Below are 23,199 nucleotides of genomic sequence, written 5' to 3'. Positions count from 1 at the left end.
CCAAGACTAGGAAGATTATTCAGTCAGGAAAAGAGGGAGATGCATCTCTGCCTCTGCAGAAAAAGAAATATTCTCCTTCCCAACCTCAGGTAGGTGGCGCAGCCTCTCAAGCCATGTCTCAAATATCAAATATACTTCAATCCTTTGCTGCATCTCTACTGACTAGTCACCTCCCTATGGCCACCTTCTAGTCCCTCAGAAGAAGCTTTGTCGTCACGATCACTCCCTTCTTCTCCTCCATGGGAGTTTGAATTGGAGGAGGATGACAATCGTGACCTAAGTCCAACAGCCTTGGAACCTAACAAGGAACCTGTAGATTCCCCTCCAAACATCACCAGATACGTCGACTGGAATATGATCAAACCCCCCCCCCCCCCCCGATGAGCAGCCAGAGCCATCCTTGCCCCCAGAAGACCTATCTTATTCTAAATTCATTGAAAAAGTGGGCGCCTTCTTAAAGGTTAAAACCAAAAAGCTGCCGATCCAAGGTTGGAGTTTCACGAGATTCTTAAAATCTTTGACGTTCCATCGGAACTGACTGCACTCCCTTCTCATGTGGTCCTGGATGCAGTAATGGACAAGTCATGGGAGACTCCCTTCTCAGGTCCATCCATTTCGTGGAAATCAGACCTAAAATATAGGATGTGCAAGCCCTCGCATTATGAACCAGTACAGCTGCCTCATGCATCAGTGGTGGTTGAATTGGCCATGAAAAGATATTATACTCCAATTCACCTCCCAGTAAGGATAATAAATGTTAAGCACTACGCCATTTTTTATGGGGCTTATGTCCAGGGATACAAGAACACTTAGATTTTTGTAGAAAGCATAATTTTTTATTGATCAATATAAGTATTTTTGGGAGATGCTAATGGCATGCCTCTGACAAACAGACCACCAGCATCTCATCGTATACAGGAAGTGATCATTCTTTTATAGATAACATACAATATTGTATTGGGTTAAAAGATTCTAGTGTGCGTGACTGCCTTAGAGAATAATTTACATTGGTTGTCATGTCAACAGCATGATAAGATCACCCCTAGCTATCCCTAAGTATTTCTCCAAGTTGGGGCCCATTTACCATCACTCTTTGGATAGTCTTGTGTTCTGTTAGAATCTTGCTGGTCAAGATAATTAACACATCTGAAATTGTGTTTACAGATACTCCTGAGAATAGTGCCTTGTATTGTGACAGGATAGCCTGAAGTTCCCGTAGTTGGCTTCTGTTTTGTTTGACCCTATGATTAGGCGTCACCTTATGGAGCCAGCTTGACTGCCTGTCCAGATGTCCTAGGAATTCTGCAAGTCATTCTCAGCAAGTCACTTTGAGGTCACATAGGCTATGAGAGCAGAGGATTCTGGGGCGGTTACCGTTCTCCATGTTGGTTTTCTGAACAGGCACACTCATCATACATACCTGGATGACTTCAGCAAGAAGGTGTTTCAGAATGTGATGCTTAATGCCAAGACACAGCAGCATCAGTTCTATATCACACAAAATCTCTATGAAAGTCTACAGAGGTTGAAGTCGAAAGGTAGTTTGTCAACTGATGACCAACCACAGAACCAAGTAATAGCGGACATGGAGGAGGATTTATGCCATCTGCTTCACACAATCTATGAGGCGTTTGAGAATCAGCTAGGATATCGGCAGCATCAATAGCAGCCAGAAGAATTGCCTGGCTGAGGGCCAGAGCAAACTGGAGTGACGTACATGAAAAACTGGCAGATCTTCCTTGCAAAGTGGATAATTTGTTTGGTGATAGACTTTGAAGACTGTATCACAGCTCAAAGTACAAAGCGCAGTGGTCTCCACGTCAGCAACGGAGCAGTCTTCCGCAAGAAGATTCTACCAAACCTATAAAAAATCCTTCTACCAAAGGCGACGCTTTAGACATTTGCCTCCTACAGATCTCCACCCTATCAACCACAGAGGCAACAGCATCAGCAAACTTGGGCAAGGGGAACACAAGAACTCAACGGAGTCAGAAACAACCGTAGAACAACCATCAGAAACCACAACAGTCTTTTTTTATGTCAACTCGCCCACAGCTACAGTTGGCAATAGACGAACCCCCATAACATTGGATCGATGGGTCCTCAGTGTCATGCGGCATGGATACAGTCTGAATGTCAGGAAGATTCCCATGGTGCCCCACCTTGTACCGGCTTTCTGGAACAAGGCAGGCATTTTGCTTCTCCAACAGGAAGTTCAGTAGTTACTCAAACAGGCAATCTAAGTGATACCTCGACAACAGCACAGTCGAGGATTCTAATCTCAATACTTCCTCATCCCAAAAAAGAACGGAGGATTATGGCCAATCTTGGACCTACGAGCCCTCAACAATTTCATTCTAAGAGAAAAGTTCAAGATGACATCTCTCAAATCCATTCTGCCTTTTCTGCAACCCAACGACTGGATGTGCTCCTTAAATCTCAAGGATGCATATTCCCACATCCCGATGCACCCTTCCTCCTGGTACTACCTTTATTTTCAAGTAAATGCTCAACACTACCACTACAAAGTTCTTCCTTTTGGCCTGTCATTGGCACCCAGAGTGTTCATGAAATGCCTAGCTGTAGCTGTGGTTCACCTACGCAGAAAGGGGATAAAAGTTTTTCCCTATCTGGACAATTGGCTGCTAGTAGCTTCAAATTCTAAAATGTTCCGCTCACACCTAACACAGATGATAACCTGCATGGGGAATCTGGGATTTGTCATCAACTATGAAAATGTCCAATCTACACCCCACTCAAATCCTTCAATTTATAGGGGCAGTCATAAACACCAAAATTTGCAAAGCTTTTCTTCCATTAGTCAGAGTTCGAACTTTTCGTGAGCTAGCCTACGTGCTACGGAGCCAGTCACATCCCCCAGCTTGTCAGATACTCACTATCTTGGGACATATGGCAGCAGCAATATATATTGCTCCACATACCCACCTTCATATGCAATGACTACAGTGGGGACTCGAGACTCAGTGGTCTTAGCACAACCACCCGATGTCATCACAGGTGGTCATGACTCAGTCGATGATCTTGGACTTGAACTGGTGGTTATCTCCCAGAGTCCTAGAGTCAGGAGCACTGTTTTGAACCCCGATGCATCAGATTGTAATGATGACAGACGTATCCACAAGGGGTTGGGGTGCACACGTGCTACACCTGAAAATGCAGAGAACTTGGTCTCCCAAGAAAAAAACTACAAATTAGCCTTCGAGAGTTGAGAGCCATAAGAAAAGCTGTCTATACGTTCTCCCATCTCTTGGGAAAGAGGGTAATGGTCTACACGGACAATCAAGTGGCCATGTTTTATTTAAACAAAGAAGGCGGGTCCGGTTCCTGGATGCTTTTCAGGGAGTCAGTGCTAATCCTAGAATGGGCACTAGCTCATGCCATTCAATTGCAGGCGACCTACTTTCCAGGTATCAAGAACACAGAAGCCAACAGACTCAGCAGAATTTTTCACCTCTGAGTGGACACTGCCTCAGGATGTAGCAGATGTATATTGTTCAGGAAGTGGGGGATACCCTGCATGGACCTTTTTGCAACAGAGTTAAATGCAAAATTGCTGAATTTTTTGCTCTCTTTACCCAAGCAGGCACAGAATCGCTCAGGATGCATTTCTGATCCCATGGGATACCCTCTGATACATCTGATAGGTCGAGTAGTTAAAAATTGCATCACAGAAAAGTCAGATCTCATCCTCATTGCACTGGCATGGTCCAGGCAGCCATGGTATGCCTATCTCTTTCAACTCTCAGTTCAGCTGCCAATACCTCTGGGAAACAGGGCGGATCTGCTGTCACAGGAAGAGGGCACACTCCTTCATCCAATGCAAGACTTTCTACATCTGATGGCTTGGAGGTTGAAAGGGAAGTGTTGAGTCACCTCCCTCTCCTGACTGAAATTCAGAACATTATAATTTCCTCCAGGAAGCCATCCATTATGCTGGCAAATGGCATAGATACTGCACTGGTGTGCAACAGTGTCAATAGACCCATTTGGATGCTTCCTGGAACAATTGCTACAATACCTGTATTTGCCATATTCTTCTGGCCTGGCAGTGTCATCCATCAGAGAGCACCTCAGCGCCATAGTGGCGTATCATTCTTCCATGCAGGGAAACTCAATCTCCATGCAATTGTTGGTGTCTCGTTTCATGAAGGGCGCTCTAAAATTCCATCCCCCAGTTTCAATGCCGGCAATTCCTTGGGATATCAATCTGGTGTTAGAAAAACGTATGCTTCTGCCCTTTGAACTGAAGCAAACCGCTTCCATGAAATTCTTGACATGGAAAGTGGTGTTCCTAGTAGCGATAACTTCAGCAAAGGTGAGTTAGTGAAATTCAGGCACTAGTCCACTATCCATCTTATTTACAATTCTACCATGACAAGGTCACCTTGCAAACCCATCCATCCTTCCTCCCAAAAGTGGTTTATGTGTTTCATCTGAATCAAACAATCTCTTTACTGACCACCTTTCCAAAACCACATGCAACAGTCAGGGAAAGGATTCTTCGTATTCTGGATTGTAAGAGAGTCCTGGCATACTACAAACAGAGGACTCGTTCGCCTAACCGACATTCCCAACTCTTTCTCTTCTTCATCCCAAATGCTCCAGGGTTGCCCATAGCCAAGAGAATATTAGCCAACTGGTTATCTCAATGTATTCATTTCTTCTACTCATCTCAACCAAAATGCTTTGAATCGAAGGTTAAAGGCACATCAGCTCAGAGTGATGACAACTTCTATAGGCCATCTTTGTGACGTGCCAGTTCAAGAAATATGTAAAGTGGCAACTTTGTCCTGTCTACAAACCTTCACATCTCATTACTGCCTCCAACAACAAACAAGATCAGATGCAGCTATGGGGCAGGTGATACTTCACTATGCCTTTGCACATAGAGCTGACCACCATTGGGCAAGTTTTTGCACACTGAACATCTGCAGCATGACAACAGGAAAGAATGTTACCTTCCGACATAGGCAACAGTATGCTTAATCTACCCTTAGCTGGGGACTCCCAGACAGCATGGCTAATTCAGCCTGCTTATCAACGGAAAAAAGCAAGTTTGCTTATGTAAATGGTGTTTTCCTTAGATAACAGGATGAATTAGCCATTTGTTCCTGCCCGCCTCACTGGACAGTCTCTCATCCTTTCTATCTGCTCTTACTCATTTTTCTGTTGGTTGCTCATCCATGCTTTCTTAATAACGGAGGGCAGTGGGGCAGTCATGTGGGAATCCCCACACAGGTGCACAGAGCAAGGCTCTGTATATCTGGAGAGAAAGTTTCTGCCTCGAGCCGCCTGGAGGGTCGTCCTAGATAGCATGGCTAATTCATCCTGCTATCTACGGAAAACACTATTTACGGTTAGAAAACTTGCTTTTCCTCCATGCTTTCAAAGCTTGTCATGCCTATGCTGCTGCACAGCATTTGTACCATCATTTCCCACAATTTCATCTCTTCTGCACAAGCCTTCCTTCTTACTGTTCTTTGCATTCATGGCTATAAGCATTTGTTCCCTCTCTTTATCCTACCCCCCCAAGCTTCCTTGCAGCTCTGCACCTTGCTAAACCCCAAATCTCTTCGTCGTCCTCAGCTTCTCTCCCTTCAGCAGAGCCCTTGTGTCTTGTCATCGGGGCAACGATTATGGTAACCTCTCTTTCCTGGTCCTTGTCTCCTAATCCTTCTACATCCCCCTACATAAGTTACTGCAAGCAGTCATCTCAACATGTTGCTATGGCAGTTTTCTCTTCTGCATGTCTGTTTCTCCCATTGTACCTATGGATCTATCACTCAAATGTAGAATAGTAAATTATTTTAATTGGAATGTCTTGACATAGGTGATTATATTTAAATATTTACAATTCTGCTTTGTTTATTACTTTCATAGGTTTGACTTGACAAGTCTGTCTAAATTTGCTGTATGTCTGACTGATCAACAGATGTACTGTAGCCCTTTGATGGGTAAAATAGCAGATATTGTGAGCAGAAAACTGGATGCACTGCAGGATATAAGGTAATTGCACACCAATCACAGGAGATATAAAGTGTGATACTCATGAGCCTAGTCACTACAGCATGGTAAGCTTAATAGCAGGTGTTAATGTAGCTGTGCTAAACTTCATGACCCCAATATGACTGATAATACAGGTTGCAGTATTTAATCTTTAATTTCTGCCACATTTGCAACTTAAAATAGATGCAAATGAAGGCAGGGAAGCAGGGAAATGTGTATGATGACATCCGGGGCACACTGTATTATTTATTTATTTAAACATTTTTATAGACCGCGGAACATTGAGAACATCACCTCGGTTTACAATGAAACAAGGGGAAAAAAAGCTATCAATCAGGCATTACAAAAGGGAACTGAGAGCATAAAATCAAACTGATTAGCCTTTAATGTAGGAATTTTACCTACATCTCTGGAGGTTTAGGTAAAGGTTTTTGGGCTGAATTTGAAGCATTAACAGTAAAATAAAACTGTCTGCATTAACTCTACACATGCTCAGAAGCCCAGTTTCCAAGCTTGAAGTTAACTTTACTTCCATTTTAACTTCAATAATTAGAGGTGGAAGTTTATTTATTTATTTGATTTCTATGCGCTTATTCACAGCCCAAAGCGGCTTAGAAAGAAATTTAAAGTCACAATGTATTAGCACAAAAATAGAACAATACAGATGTAGCACATAAACAAAATAAAACTTCAACATAAAGCAGCCACTGATAACTCCAGTTCAGCATATCACATTGTGAAAGCTATTTTAAGTGTCAAATGCAAAGCAAAATAAATACGTCTTAAGCAGCTTCTTAAGACGGTCCGTCCATCCTGTTCCAATAGTGTACCTGGCAAGTACCCAAACATTAAATACTGTAGATCCCATGCTACTATTGCCAGAACAAGCAGTGACTATTCCCTAAGTCAGCTTGACTAATAGAAGTTTATGGACTTCTTCAGGAACTTGTCCAAACCTTTTTTTAAACCCAGCAAAGCTAACTGCCATAATTACATACTCTGGCAATGAATTCCAGAGCTTAATTGTGTGAGTGTGAGATATTGTTTTCTGATTTGTTTTAAATATGCTACTTGCTAACTTCATGGAGTGCTCCCCTAGTCCTTTTATTATTTGAAAGAATAAACAACCGATTCACATTTATCCTTTCTAGTCCTCTCATGATTTTGTATACCTCCATCGTAGTTCCTCTCAGCCAGCTCTTCTCCAAGTTGAACAGCTCTAACCTCTTGAGCCTTTCCTCAAAGGGGAGCTGTTCCATCCCCTTTATCATTTTGGTTGCCCTTCTCTGTACCTTCTCTAGTGCATCTATATCTTTTGAGATGCGGCAAACAGAATGGAGTGATACAGTGGCATTATGACATTCTTCATTTTATTCACCTTTCCTAATAATTCCTAACATTGCTTTTTTGACAACCGCAGCTCACTGAGCCAACGCTTTTGGTATATTGTCCACTATGATGCCTAGCAATGCTCCCTCCAAGAAGTGACATGGGGTGTGCACTTTTTTTGTTTCGAGTGAGCAACAATTTTTTTAAACCAACAATTTTTGAGCACCAGTATTAGTGTTGCATTTCTGCATATAGCACAATGAAAAATTTATGTGAGCAACCATGTAAAATGTGAGTGACACTCTGAAATGTATGAGCAATTGCTCATGTGCTCAGCCTAGAGGGAGCTTTGGCACCTAGATCTTTTTGCTGGGTCTTAACCTCTAACATGAACCCTAACATTGTGTAACTATAGCATGAGTTATTTTCCCCTATATGCATTGCCTTGCACTTGTCCACCTTAAATTTCATTTACCATTTGGAACCCAATCTTCCAGTCTCGCATGTTTCTCCTGCAATTTATCACTATCTGCTTGTGATGTAATTACTCTGAATAATTTTGTGACATCATCAAATTTGATCACCTCACTCATCCTTCCCCTTTCCAGGTCATTTATAAATATATTAAAAAGCACTGGTCGGGTGGGGTGCCCGCCCAATATGGTGGCATGGCAGATGGATGTGCATGAGAGAGAGCTCCCGATACCCATGGCACACATTTGTTATTAATCCTGCTTCCCGACATATAAAAGATGGTAAAGACCCTCCAAGGCAGTCACTACCGGTGATGTGGTCAGACCAAAGAAAACTATATGAAAAGTGACCACAGAAAATCAAGTTATCTTGGAGGAATTAGCAACAGACAACGAGTCGCTGGGAGAAACAGGCATGTCAGTTGACTTGCTTGATGCAGTAAGAGGAGGGGATGAGTAAAATCAGATCCCAGAGGTCAGGTGATGCGGTGAACCTGGATGGGTGTCTGAATTCGGGCTCCGGGTGCTGCCCTTGAATTATCGGCATTATTTAAAGCTCCTGTGCTAGAACTGGGGGGGTGGGGGAAATATTATATGGACAGACTTATAACTAGATCTTCGAAGGTAATGTCTACCAGATTCACGAAACAAGAAAAAGAGAAACCTCAACTGTCTGAATCCAAAATGGCTGCTGCAAAAGAAGATGCTTGCCTGACTCCAATCAAAGATGTGAACATCACAACCTTGACAGAAGCGGTAGTAGCCGGTTTGATGCGATCTCCGCTCAGATTTCAGTGGTGCAGATCATGATTGTGGGCTTTGGATCGCAACTGGATGTGCTGGAAGGGAAAGTCGGAGTGGTGGAGGATGACTCAGCTTCTGCTGCAGTGAAAATACAAAACCTTGAAAAGCTCATTATGGAGCAGTCTGAGAAACCTGATCTGGAGAACTGCTCCTGCTGCAACAATTTGGAATCGTTGGAGGAGCGACAATTAAAATCACTTTTGGAAACGGGCCTGTCTGCAGAATTGGATTTTCTGGTGATCAGCGGGCCTATCATCATTGAGCGTGCTCAATGATGGTGGCAGGAAGAGTCAGGCTGCGAGTGGTAATATTTAAATTACTCAATTTCACACAAAAAGTGGAGATGCTGCAACTCTACCATAAAAGTAAAGAGTTATGGATATGTAATCAGTGAGTTTTATTGTTCCAGGATTACTCGCCTAAGGTCTCTCTAGAAAGAAAGAGTTTGCGTCGATATGTGTGGCTCTACCCACGTGTTGCTCTACCTGGCCAGAATGCATATTTGGTTCCAAAATAAGACTCTTTGAAATGGTGGCTGATGCGAAAATTTTTGTGGAGTCCTTACAGAAGTCCAGGGAATGAAGATGCTAGTGCAGTAGACATGGTGAAAGATCTGGAAAAATATGTCGGAAAAATAAAATTCCGATGCACTACAAGGGATTAATGACTCTGAATTCACACTATTGGGGTTGAGTTCTGCTGTTCTTCTGAGACTTTCTTAGTGTAAATTTTCAAGGTTCTCAGCGCTTATGCTGGCAGACACTAATAGCAGCAGACACTAAGGGATTTCTTTATTTAGATTCATAATTTGCTCAGCTTGCGTTAGATATGACAACCCGGACATACATAGTTTCGTTAATAACTTCAGCTAGGGATGTATTACAAGATAGTGGAGCGGCTGATCAGAAGAAGGAACATACTGTGTTAATAATTAAGATTAAGTTCTTTACTGTTGGGGGCAGCACCTGACTGCAACTATTCATGATCTTGGCCTTCTATTCTTGGAAGGTGTTCTTGGAAGGTGTTCTACTTGGGGGGGGGGGGGGGGGGTTATATTTTTCTTTGGGGATGTATTAGGAAGTGGTGGGAGAGCAGAAGGGGAGGAAGGAAGTGGGGCTACTTTTGGCTATGTGGACATAAGTGGTAAGTAGTTTTTCAGTGTTTGAACCACAAGATGTATGTCTTTGGTGGTAACCAATCTTGGAATACTTACTATCCCGATACTGAGAGGAGATTGGGCCTTGACCTGGGACAGCCGATCTCCTTGGAGTGGCATGGCTTTTTTTCTTTTATTGGGAGAATGAGATTTGGGATGGGGACCCCCACTGAGTGCATAACTTGGAGTGTGGCAGGGTTAGGGACCCCAGTCAAACGGGAGAAATTGTTAGTGTAATTAAAAAACAAGGGAAATATATTTTTCCAAGAAACACATATGCTGGATAGGAAGCATAAGCAGCTTCGGCGTAACTGGATTTCACAGGTGTTCTCTGCAAAGTACCACTAAAAGATGCAGGGTGACGATTCTGATTAATAAAAACATGTCCTTTCAAATGGATCAAGTGAAAGTGTTTCCTGAGGTAAGATTTGGTGAGGGGCAAACTATTTGAACGGGAGATAATTAGCGTCCATTTACTCACCTAATGTATATCAGCATAACTTTTTCATGGGTCTAATTTCTAGTTTACATGATTTGGGCCCAGCTCCTATTATTATGGGTGGGGTTTTTAATTTCACAGTGGATCCCAACATGAATAGATGCCCCAGCGTAAATTAATTGAAGGCTAATGTGAACAAAGGAGTTAATTTGGTATGTTCCACTCTGAACCTTTTTGATATTTGGTGGACTCTCCCTTGGAGGACTCTCCACCCAGGGGAGAAAGATTTCACTCACTATGCGAGAGCACATGCAGCTAAATCTCGCATAGACTATGTCTTGGTTCCTGAGGATCTTTTCCACCATATATCAAAATCTACGATTGGCCCTTTGGTCATATCGGATCACTGCCCGGTACATGCTACTGATGCAATTAATAGCAGTGGCTATTCCCTAAGTCAACTTGATTATTAGCAGTTAATGGACTTCCCCCTCCAAGAACTTATCCAAACCTTTTTTGAACCCAGCTACGCTAATTGCACTAACCACATCCTCTGGCAATAAATTCTAGAGCTTTATTGTGCGTTGAGTGAAAAAGAATTTTCTCCAATTAGTCTTAAATGTGCTACTTGCTAACTTCATGGAATGCAGCCTAGTCCTTCTATTATTTGAAAGTGTAAATAACTGAGTCACATCTACTTGTTCAAGACCTCTCATGATCTTAAAGACCTCTATCATATCCCCCCTCAGCCGTCTCTTCTCCAAGCTGAACAGCCCTAACCTCTTCAGCTTTTCCTCATAGGGGAGCTGTTCCATCCCCTTTATCATTTTGGTTGCCCTTCTTTGTACCTTCTCCATCGCAACTAACATTAGGAGGCTGCTCCTGGCTATAGAAAAAAGTGTGTTTACTAAGCTCCATAACCCACTGATAATTAGTTTTGATGTGGAGAAGCCTTCGACAAGGTCTCCTGGTCCTTCCTGCAGTATATGCTAGAGGCCTTTGGATTTTGGGGCTATATATTGGCGGATGCCCATGTGGTTGAACAATGACATTACATTTCGGTCATTTTTGGAAAAGAAATGGCAGGAGTATGAGATACAAAATGCACAACATCAAGAGAACCCCCATCTTGTACTGGGGAACAGCAAAAGCTGTTATGCGAGGGGAAATAATTAGCTTTGTCTCATCCAAGTGTAAGGCCCTAAACCAAACTATTATAGATCTCACTAAGCATCTGAGTAAATATAAACAGTGTTTCAGTGATACAGGACAAGTAAAATGGCAGGAGGAATTTCTCTCAGTTCAGAAAATGTTAAATGATGCTTTTCATCAATGGGCTATAAATTCCTTGTTAGCACTGAAACATAAATTGTATAGATATGGTAATAAATCAGGCAGGTTACTTGCGAATTTAGTCCGAGCATAGAGGGGTTCTGTGCATATCAAAGGTATAAAAGATGATACGGGAGAGTGGCACACCGATACAAAGGGGATAGAGAGCATTTTCAGGGACTTTTACCGTAGACTATACTCTGCTGAGCCAGAGGATCTAATGTTTTGGGGGAAATTTATGTCCCTGGTAGTGTTGACAAAAGTGGGGGGAGTAGGATTGCAGAAATTAAATCAACCAATCACCTCAGGGGAGGGAGCGACAGTCATTGGGGAGCTTCACTCCTTTAAATCCCCAGGTCCAGATGGCCTACATGCTCTATTTTACAAAGTGTTGGTGGGACAAGTGCAAGAGCCACTCACCGAACTTTTCAGTTTCATGATTCAAGTTAGGAAGATGCCAGAATCATCTCAGGCGGCTGTGGCAATTGTTTTGCCTAAGCCAGAGAAGGATGATAAGAACATAAGAAATTGCCATGCTGGGTTAGACCAAGGGTCCATCAAGCCCAGCATCCTGTTTCCAACAGAGGCCAAACCAGGCCACAAGAACCTGGCAATTACCCAAACACTAAGAAGATCCCATGCTATTGATGCAATTAATAGCAGTGGCTATTCCCTAAGTCAACTTGATTATTAGCAGTTAATGGACTTCTCCTCCAAGAACTTATCCAAATCTTTTTTGAACCCAGCTACATTAATTGCACTAACCACATTGTCTGGCAACAAATTCCAGAGCTTTATTGTGCATTGAGTGAAAAAGAATTTTCTCCGATTAGTCTTAAATGTGCTACTTGCTAACTTCATGGAATGCCCCCTAGTCCTTCTATTATTCGAAAGTGTAAATAACTGAGTCACATCTACTCGTTCAAGACCTCTCATGATCTTAAAAGACCTCTATCATATCCCCCCTCAGCCGTCTCTTCTCCAAGCTGAATAGCCCTAACCTCTTCAGCCTTTCTTCATAGGGAAACTGTTCCATCCCCTTTACCATTTTGGTTGCTCTTCTCTGTACCTTCTCCATCGCAACTATATATTTTATTTTATTTTTTTTATAATTTAATCTTTATTGAACATTTTCACTTATGAATACAATTTTCACATTTCTGTGCATAATCAAGAAAATTTAGTAGACAGCTTAGTACCACAAATAAAGAATAATACTCTATTCCAACCCATAAACATTTCCCATCTAACTGAATACAAATAATGGTGGGAACCGGATACAATACAAATATAACCAATACTAATCAAAAGAGAGAGCTGCCTATTTATTACTTATTGACCTATTCTCCTGCTGGTAGAATTATATTCAAATTATCTTCACGTTTATCCTTCAAAAATACCTCAAGGTGTGAAGGTTCCGTGAACACATACTTTTTCCCTTGAAAGTTAATAAAACATTTACTCGGATATTTCAAATAGAAGGACCCTCCTATTTCTATAATTTTTGCTTTCAAGGCGAGAAACTTCTTTCTCCTTGCCTGGGTAGGCTTGGATACTTCAGGAAATACGTATACCTTCTGCCCGCAGAATGTCAAATCTTTATTTTTAAAGAATTTATTGAGAATGAGCTCTTTATCCTTTTCTAAAACAAAGGAAACAAATAATGTTGCCCTTTTATTAATCAGATCTAAAGAATCTTCCAAAAATGTAGATATTCCTGGTGAATTATCCTCTAATCCCCCAGGGATATTACTAATTTGGAACGGAAAATAATATATTTTTGATATTAAAGGTATCTCTTCACAAACTAGATTTTCCCTAACATATTTAGAAAACATTTCAAAAGGTGACATCAATCTCGTAAAAGGAAAGTTTACAAATCGTAAATTTTTCACTCTAATAAAATTTTCAATGTTCTCTAAGTTAGTATGCAAAACCATGTTATCAGAAGTATGACAATTTTCTAACATTTTTACATTTTGCAATTCTGATGTTAAATTATTAATTACAACCTCAACATCTTTTAATCTTGTCCCTTGTTCTTGTAAAAGAGACCTATTTCCGTTTACAATTGTAGTGAAGGAAGAGTTCATCTGTGTCATATTAGAATCTAACTTTACCAACATCCTCCACAGGTCACCCAGTGTTACTTTAGATTCATCCATAGTAGCTAACCGTGGACTATCTAATTGAACCGTCAGAGCTCCTACACCTGCTTCATGCTGTTTCAGCTCTAAGCAGGGAGGCGTTGCAGATTCCGGTGACTCAGAAAGCAATCCAAAGCCACTTATATTTGCAGCTTCTCTGTTGGGGATAATACATCCTGATGTTCCTCCTGGGGGCTGTAGAGATACAGGTCCGGTGCCAGGTCTTAGGGAGGCATCCAAGGAGTCTCCCTCACTGTCCTTTCGTGGCAAATTCCCTCTATTCACGTGAGCATCCATGGGACCTGTTTTTTGTGGAGCCGGAGATGAAGTCACGAACTTGGCTTTTCTTTTTCGCCCCATTAATCCAAAGAAAAATTAAGGCGATCAAAGCCGATCTAAGCCGCGCACGCCCCTTTGGCGTGCGCGGCTTAGGCGGGCAGCGGCGGCGCGCCGCAAACCGTGGGCTTTTATCCTCGCGGTCTCTGGCTGATGATGTCAGTGGAGGAGTTCCGCAGCTGAAGCTGGATGTTAATCAGTTCCAACTCCGTCGAGCCAGGCAGGTAAGTGGCAGCCTCTCTCTCCCCACAATCGCCGGTCCCCGCAACTATATCTGTTTTGAGATGCGGCGACCAGAATTGTACATGGTATTCAAGGTGCGGTCTCACCATGGAGCAATATAGAGGCATTATGACATTTTCTGTTTTATTAACCACTCTCTTCCTAACAATTCCTAACATTCTGTTTGCTTTTTTGACTGCTGCAGCACACTGAGCCGACGATGTCAAAGTATTATCCACTATGATGCCTAGATCTTTTTCCTGGGTGGTAGCTCCTAATATGTAACCTAACATCATGTAACTACAGCAAGGTTTATTTTTCCCTATATGCAACACCTTGCACTTGTCCACATTAAATTTCATCTGCCACTTGGATACCCAATCTTCCAGTCTTGCAAGGTCCTCCTGTAATGTATCACAGTCTGCTTGTGATTTAACTACTCTGAATAATTTTGTATCATCCGCAAATTTGATAATTTGATAGATCATGGGTGTCCTACTTCTTATCACCCAATCTTATTGCTTAACTTAGACATAAAAATATTCTTTAAACTCCTTGCCTTCCTTAATATCCCCGGAACAGTCAGGCTTTGTGGTTGGAAGGCAATCTAATGCTAACATTAGGAGACTGCTCCTGGCTATAGAAAAGAGTGTGTTTACTAAGCTCCATAACCCGCTGAAAATTAGTTTTGATGCGGAGAAGACCTACGACAAGGTCTCTTGGTCCTTCCTGCCGTATATACTAGAGGCCTTTGGTTTTTGGGGCTATATATTGGATGCGAGTTTTATATTCAAATCCCCTGGCTTTTATATAGGTGACAGGGATCCTGTCGGAGGCATTTTCCTTATATCGCGGAACCAGACAGGGGTGCTCCTTATCACCTTTGTTGTTTAACGCTTGAACCGCTAATACGGAGAATCTGACAAGAGGAGAGCATTATGGGAATATCTTTTGGTCCAACTGACTCTAAAATCATGCAGTTTGTGGATGATATACTGATGACTTTATCTGAGGCACAATCTTCCCTTTTGCAAGTGTTGAGGTTGATTAAACACATTGAAATCTTCGGTTCAGTCTGCTGCGGCAGTCAAAAAAGCAAACAATGTTGGGAATTATTAGAAAGGGAATGGTGAATAAAACGGAAAATGTCATAATGCCCTCTGTATTGCTCCATGGTGAGGCCGTACCTTGAATACTGTGTACAATTCTGGTTGCCGCATTTCAAAAAAGATATAGTTGTGATAGAGAAAGGTACAGAGAAGGGCGACCAAAATGATAAAGGGGATGGAACAGCTCTCCTGTGAGGAAAGACTAAAGAGGTTAGGGCTTTTCAGCTTGGAGAAGAGACAGCTGATGGGGGGATATGATAGAGGTCTTTAAGATCATGAGAGGTCTAGAACAGGTAAATGCGAATCAGTTATTTACTCTTTCAGATAATGGAGTAAGGGGCACTCCATGAAGTTAGCATGTGGCACATTTAAAACTAATCAGAGAAAGTTCTTTTTCATTCAACGCACAATTAAACTCTGGAATTTGTTGCCAGAGGATGTGGTTAGTGCAGTTAGTATAGCTGGGTTTAAAAAAGGATTGGATAAGTTCTTGGAGGAGAAGTCCAAGTTCTTGGAGGAGAAGTTCTTGGAGGAGAAGTCCATTAAATCCATTGATCCATTATAGGAAAAATCCAAAAGGAGATTTTTAGAGATTTGGAGCCCATTTTTCTCTGTGGTTCCTAGGAAATTGCGTAACTCTATGATGTTCTTGAATTTGAAATGAGAGAGAAATTAGGACAAGGTTAGAGGGGTATTACGAACCTGAAGAATGTGAGTTTTGCTAAACTAGGGTGATAGGGGTATGGTTATTTCTTAGATTGTCAGATAATGAGTACTCTTGCTAAGGGATGGTAAGGAGGTTGTAGTGGTTCCAACTTGGCAGTAGTGGGGGTGGGGATGGGTACAAGTTGTGTTTTCTGTATGTGAAGTTGCCATGTCTATATAGCAGAGCTGTTGATTTTTGTGCAATACGAAAAATCCAATAAAGATACTGAAAAAATAATAGGATCCCAGCTAAACGCCAGCCTAGACATTAAGCTAGTGATAGTGCAAATATCAAATCTAGTGGCCACGGTAGCTGAAAACAATATCAGGCTGGATAGCTTTAAGGAGGAGTAGAGGGGGCTACGGCTCTCCTGGGCAGGCAGAATAGGGGTAATAAAGATGAACATACTAACTAGGCTGATGTATCTGTTCCAGCATGTCCCATGCTCATTGCCTAGGGACTTTTTCTCAGCCCTGGAGAGTTAAATTTCAGTATTTATTTGGCAGGGAAGGGTGTCCAGAATTAAACTGGCACATTGTACCGGTCCAAGGAGGCAGAGTGCATGGGTCTTCATAATTTATTGGGATATTACTGGGCTGCCAGACTGAGCTGTCTGAAAGTCTGGCTGGGGGCAGACTCCAAATTGGCATCGTTGTCATTGGAGAGGGGGCAACATAGAGTCCGGATTTGGCTATATTACTTTTTCTTCCCCACACATCACTGCTAGTTAGGAAGGCGGCTAGATCTTATCCTCAGATTGCACACCCGCTTCGGGTTTGGAGAGAAGCGTGTCGATGCATGCAGCTACTGGGGGATGGGAGCATTATCTCATGTCTCCCTGGTCTGGCGCAACCCTAGCCTTTCCATTCACATATTTAATGCAGAGGCTCAGGACTGGTGGGCTCTGTGCCTTAGACATGTAGGGCAATTATGGGACAAAGATGGGTGTTTATCTTTGAGCAATTGTATGAGGACTTTGGGGTAAGACCGGAGTCCTGTCAACTGCATAAGCAGTTGAAGGAAGTGATTCTTAAGTTGGGGTGTACTGGTTGGGCAAGAAGAGTGCCCACAGCCTTTGAATTAGCTTTTTATGGATAAGGCTCTCACTAGGGAAAAAATCAAGACAATCAGGATGTGGGGGAAACGCTATTTCCATTAATGGATAGATGGAATGATGATTTAGGGCTCGAGCTAGATTGGGTGGCTTGGAAGAGGATCTGGAAGAGAGCTTTCAAACTATCTGCAGCTGCAGAGTGGAACTCCTTGCATAGGGCCTACAGATATGCGATATATTTTACGAGATTTTCTCCCACATCATCTAGATTATGTTGATGAGGATGTGGTCAAGAGGGCATATATGGTGGTCTTGCCTATACACTCAAGCCTTGTGGAAGGAAGTACAGGGGGAAATTTAAAAAATTTTGGCCCAGGATGTTTAGCTGTCGATTACTATGTCTCCGTGGAGAACCCACCGGACAGTGCCTCAAAAAATACCAATGCATGCAGCAGGTTTTACCATAACAGCTATGTGAAAATCCATACCTTTACTCATGCATTGGTGCAATCAACTGAGACAGAGAGCTCTTGTGGAAAAGCTTACTTTATCGATAAAACACAAGTCATCTTTGTGTGAAAAGATTTGGAGCCCTTACTGGGCATCTACTTTAGTGTCATAAACTGGGATGGTTTTGAGGTTAGATGCATATTTATGCTGGGAAAGTAGGAAATTATTCTGGCAGCATGTTGTGGAGTTAACCTCTGCCAGAGATTCTTGTTATGATTTATATTACTTGTACCATTCATACCAACCGGCTCGTATAACTTGGTGAACTGTAGTATGCTTTTTCTGATGAATATGTTTGTCCATTGGTTAAATAAACAGTTAAAAAAAAACCCCACTGGTCCAAGTACAGATCCCTGAGGCATTCCACTGTTTACCTTTTTCCACTGTGAAAACTGTCCATTCAATCCAACTCTCTGTTTCCTGTCTTTTAACCAGTTTGCAATCCACAAAAGTACATTGCCTGCTATCCCATGACTTTTATTTTTCTCAAGAGTCTCTCACGGGGGACTTTGTCAAACGCCTTCTGAAAATACACTACATCTACTGGCTTACCTTTATCCATATGTTTGTTCACCCCTTCAAAAAAAATGTAGCAGATTTGTGAGGCAAGACTTCCCTTGGGTAAATCCATGTTGGCTGTGTCCCATTAAACCAGTGGTCCCCAACCCTGTCCTGGGGGCCCACCAGCCAGTCGGGTTTTCAGGATATCCATAATAAATATGCATGACATAAAATTTGCATGCACTGCCTCCATAACATACAAATTTTCTCTCATGGATATCCTGAAAACCCGACTGGCTGGTGGGCCCCCAGGACAGGGTTGGGGACCACTGCATTAAACCATGCCTTTCTATATGTTCTGTGATTTTGTTCTTTAGAATAGTTTCCATGATTTTTCCCAGCACTGAAGTCAGGCTCACAAGTCTATAGTTTCCCAGATCACCTCTGGAGCCCTTTATAAATATCGAGGTTACATTGGTCACCTTCTAGTCTTCAGATACAATGGATGATTTTAGTGATAGGTTGCAAATTACTAATCACTGAATTGTAAAGGCTTTCCAATTTAAGGAATCCAGATCTGGGTACCCACATCTAGGAAGTGCAAGGTAGGGTCCCTACACCTAGAAAGGCTGAGTAAGGGGCCCCTGCATCAGTCATTTACTGGAGAGTTTAACAACCTGCCTACTTAAATCTCCCAACCCCTAAAGCACCTCAACAATCAACCAACCCATCCACTGTGCCCGCAAACCCACTGAAGCACCCCTCTAATAACCCCAACATACTAATGCACCCACTGAGACCCTTGACTCGCTAACACCCTGCTGTATCCCTAAATTTAGTACAGCACTGAACTCCTAACACAGTAATGTTCCCCATTTACACCTTATTTCCTAGCATGTAGCCAGATGGATTCAGGATCAATGGGTTATGCTCCCCTGCCAGCAGATGGTGACGGAGTCATATTTGAAAGCTGATGTCACCCTACATACACTCCTGCAGTGACCTCGGCTCTTCATTATTTCTCCGTCTCCAGCAGATAGTGGATGTACCTATCCCTATGGGAATTGCTGTACTTTTTGGTAGGAGAAATTCTACATTTAAATTGGAGTAAAAATTGAGCCCTGCTCTTCTACGGTGATACCTTAAGGTCCTTCCCACAGTTCAGAATTCCTGAGGCAATTTCCAAGATCCTTCAGAGGTGTGCCTTGGACCGGTAGCCGGTTCCCGGCGTGGACTTTGCTGCTTAAGCAGCTGAAAGGCAACGGGTGCAGGAAGCTGAGCACGGCGGTGATGGGCAAAGCCCTCTCCCCCTGCAGCTGGAGACCATCTCTGTTCTCAGCTGGTAAGCGCTGAGACGTTTGGAGGAGTTTTCGATAAGACTTCCTCCAATCTCCTTGCTTGGCGCGCCATACTGACGACGTTCCCGATTCCGTTGGGGTAAGGGGAAGTGGGCTTCTGAGTGGGTTGAGTGGCTCCCCAGTGGGCTAGGTCCCGCTTTAGGCTTGGTTGGCGCACTGCATGGTAGGCCGCGGCAGTGCCATCTTGCGCGTATCCTTGTGTGTGCTGTATTAGCCTCCATAGAACGTCTGTACGCACAGTGTGTCGGCTCTGTGTGCATAACCTACTAAGCTCAGAATACAGGTAAAGCCGGGCGCATGGGCTGCGTTTGCACCTTGCCACATCCCACCTAGGTGCTGTAAATCTGTGCACATAAAATTTTAAGTGCAAGCCGCTGCCTTTCTCTCTACGCTGCTTGTCATATTAGGGCTTCACAGTCTGACCTGGATTCCAACTTATGTCAGCACTGTGAGGAAGCCCAGGGGGAGTTGGCCTCCCTGGACTTTACTAAGCCCGCTTTTCCCGTTCAGAGGATGGGTTAGCCATAGCCTTAACTGGAAGTACCCCGGATCTGAGTACCCCCATGACTGGGTCATCCATGGGAGAGAGAAATTCATCAGTGCCAACCCCAGTACCTCATGGGCTAGGCATGGACTCTGATGCCTTCTCTTGGGTGGAATTTTTCCAGGGCCTTCAAGCCTTTGTACAGGTGTAGTCTGTTACCTCACATGCCCCTGTCCAGACGGAACCTCAGCCGGTAAGCCCTTCCTCTCCCAGTCCTATCAGCAGACCTTGAGCATGCTTCGCCTCATCAAGGGTATCCCTGGTAGGGACCTGGACGGCACGGACAAAGATGAGGTTACGGATTCCTTGGAAGATGTGGAAATTCCCCTTGGCTTAGAACCATATTGGACCATGTTTAGAGATGAATTGCCGGCCCTGATTTCCCAGACCCTGAAGATGCTGGGAGTCCCTGGGGCGGACTCTATGACCGAACCAAAGAAGAATCCCATTCTGGTTTCCCTACGTAAAGCCTCTTGCTGGAAGCCATCCAGGAGTTGATTGACCTGGAATGGGATGCCTCAGAAGCAAGTTTTAAAGGGGACGAGCATTAGAAGCTCTATACCCACTGGATCCAACAGTGAGAGAGCGTTTGTGTTTCCCTAAAGTAGATGCACTGGTCTGTGCCATGTCTAAGTGAACTACTATCCCAATGAATGTAGGAGCGGTCTTAAAGGATGTGCACGATAGACAGATGGAGACCATCCTTAAACAGGCCTTTATCGCAGTGGCAATGAACTTACAGATTGCTTCTTGTTGTGCCCTGGTAGTTTGTTCGTGCCTACTCCTCTCTCAGGAGGTGGATGACTCGGGTGAATTACTGAACGATTATGGAACCTGCTGTGGCCTTCTTAGCTGATGCAGGCTTGGATCTAGGCCTCAGTGGTGGTGGCCAGAAGACAGTTATGACTATGGAATTGGTCAGCAATTGCAACCTCCAAGGCAAATCTTACAAAGATGCCCTTTAAAGGATCACTCCTTTTCGGAAGTGAATTGGAAAAGCTGGCCAGTAAATGGGGTGAATCTCCAGTTTCCTGGCTACCAGAAGATAAGAGAAAGCAGTCACAGCGCCCCTCGCCTATGAGGGGTTGATCCAGGGGCCCACATTGCTTTTGCCCCTACAGAAACTTGACATTTCAGAGGTCTCGGCCCTTTGGGGATTCTCAGTCCTTTCGTAGTCGACAGCCCAAGAGAGAGACAGGCTTGGGTTCAGGTTCGTCCCGACCCTCCCATGAAATTTTGCCGACCAACATCAGAACAAGGAGATAGGAGGTCGACTGTCCCTCTTCTTCCAGCAGTGGGTCAAGATCACTTTGACAAATGGGTACTGGAAGTTATACGAGAAGGATATGCGCTGGAATTTCACAGCACTCCTCAACTGGTTCATGATGCCTCTTTGCCACTCCCAGCACAAGAAGCAGGCAGTGGAGACTACTGTTTTAAGGCTCCTCAGGATGAGGGCTATAATCTCCGTATCTGCACCCCAGGAAAATACGGGGTGTTATTCAATCTATTTCTTCGTACCCAAGAAGGAAGTTTCCTTTCGCCCCATCCTGGACCTCATGAGCATCAACTGACATCTACAAGTGAATTATTTCCACATGGAAATCCTACATTCCGTGATAATGGCCATACGATCGGGAGAATTCTTAACCTCCCTGGACTTATCCGAGGCCTACCTACATATTCTATTCTGTCAAGAACATCAACATTTCCTATACTTTGCGGTACTGGGCCGCCATTATCAGTTCCAGGCACTGCCCTTTGGCCTAGCCACTGCCCCCAAAACATTTCCCAAGATTATGGTGGTAGTAGCGGCACCATTGAGAAAAGAGGGAATCCTGTGCACCCATACTTGGACGACTGGTTAATCCAGGCCAAGTCCATGGAAGAGAGTCTCCGGGTGACAAACAGGTTGACCTCCTTGCTTCAAGAATTCGGCTGGGTCGTAAACCTGGAGAAAAGCAGTCTCAAGCCCTCCCAGTCCTTGGAATATCTGGGAATCCGGTTTGACACCAAGCAGGGCAGGTCTTCCAACCACGCGGATAAGGAAGTTGATGACCCAACTGCGTCAGTTGATGAGCACAATATTCCTGATGGTGTGGCGCTATCTCCAAGTTCTTGGTTTGATGGCGGCAACATTGGAAGTAGTGCCATGGGCGAGGGCACACATTTGACCACTTCAATGCTCACTACTATCATGTTGGAACCCGCAGTCTTAAGACTATTCGATTCGCCTTCAATTAACGATAGGAGTATGCTCTCGGCTCCAGTGGTGGCTGCAGGAAGCTCATCTGAGCAGGGGTGTACCCTTATTCTCCCCAAACTGGCTGGTCCTCACAATAGATGCGAGTCTCTGGGGCTGGGGAGCTCACTGTCAGGAACTGATGGCGTTGGGATGTTGGCCCGAGGAAGAGGACCTCTTGAACATCAACCGCCTGGAAGCCTGGGCAGTCAGATTGGCATGTCTGCAGTTCAACCACAGACTCCAGTGTCAAGCGATCTGTGTAATGTCGGACAACACAACGACGGTAGCCTACATCAACTGCCAGGGTGGAACCAAGAGTCAGCAGGTATCACAAGCGATAGATCTCCTTATGGAAATACATCTGCAGATGATCTCAGCCTCCCACATCACAGGAAAAGACAACATCAGAGCAGAGTTTCTATGCAGGGAGAGTCTGAATCCAAGAGAGTGGGCATTGTCTGCCAAATCCTTTCAGTTGATAGTAGATCGCTGGGGTCTACTGTCCATCGCCTGCTGGCCGCAATCCACAATGTGAAGGTTCCCCAATTCTTCAGTCACAGAAGAGATCAGTGGTCCCTGGGAAACAATGCTCTCATTCAGACCTGGCCGGAAGAAGAGTTGTTATATGCCTTCCCTCCATTGCCCCTGCTGGGCAGGGTCATTCGCAGAATTGAGCACCACAGGGGATTAGTCCTACTAGTAGCTCCAGATTGGCTCAGGTGTCCATGATATGTGGACATGCGGAGACTCCTGGTGGAGACCTCCCATTGCCTCCCACCACACAGGGACCAGTCCTTCACGAGGATCTGACTCTATTCTGTCTTACGGTCTGACCCTTGAGAGGGCTTGCCTGATGAAGCGAGGATATTCTGCGGCAGCAATTGTCTCCTTAATCCGCGCTCAGAAA

At 43.8% G+C, this 23,199-nt stretch overlaps 1 protein-coding gene across 4 annotated transcripts in view; it reads left to right on the top strand.

The window, feature by feature from the left end:
* The window catches only part of LOC115093645 (FAST kinase domain-containing protein 1, mitochondrial-like), a 143,119-nt gene that overhangs the window by 29,622 nt on the left and 90,298 nt on the right, over positions 1-23,199 (top strand). For all 4 annotated transcript variants that reach the window (XM_029605687.1, XM_029605689.1, XM_029605685.1 and 1 more), the window contains exon 4: positions 5,902-6,027. In XM_029605687.1, coding sequence (XP_029461547.1) covers positions 5,902-6,027 — 126 coding nt within the window. The remainder of the gene's footprint in view (positions 1-5,901; positions 6,028-23,199) is intronic.

This window comes from Rhinatrema bivittatum, chromosome 6, assembly GCF_901001135.1.
Source record: "Rhinatrema bivittatum chromosome 6, aRhiBiv1.1, whole genome shotgun sequence".
In the NCBI taxonomy this organism is placed as follows: domain Eukaryota; kingdom Metazoa; phylum Chordata; class Amphibia; order Gymnophiona; family Rhinatrematidae; genus Rhinatrema; species Rhinatrema bivittatum.
This window is presented reverse-complemented; position numbering and strand designations above follow the sequence as displayed.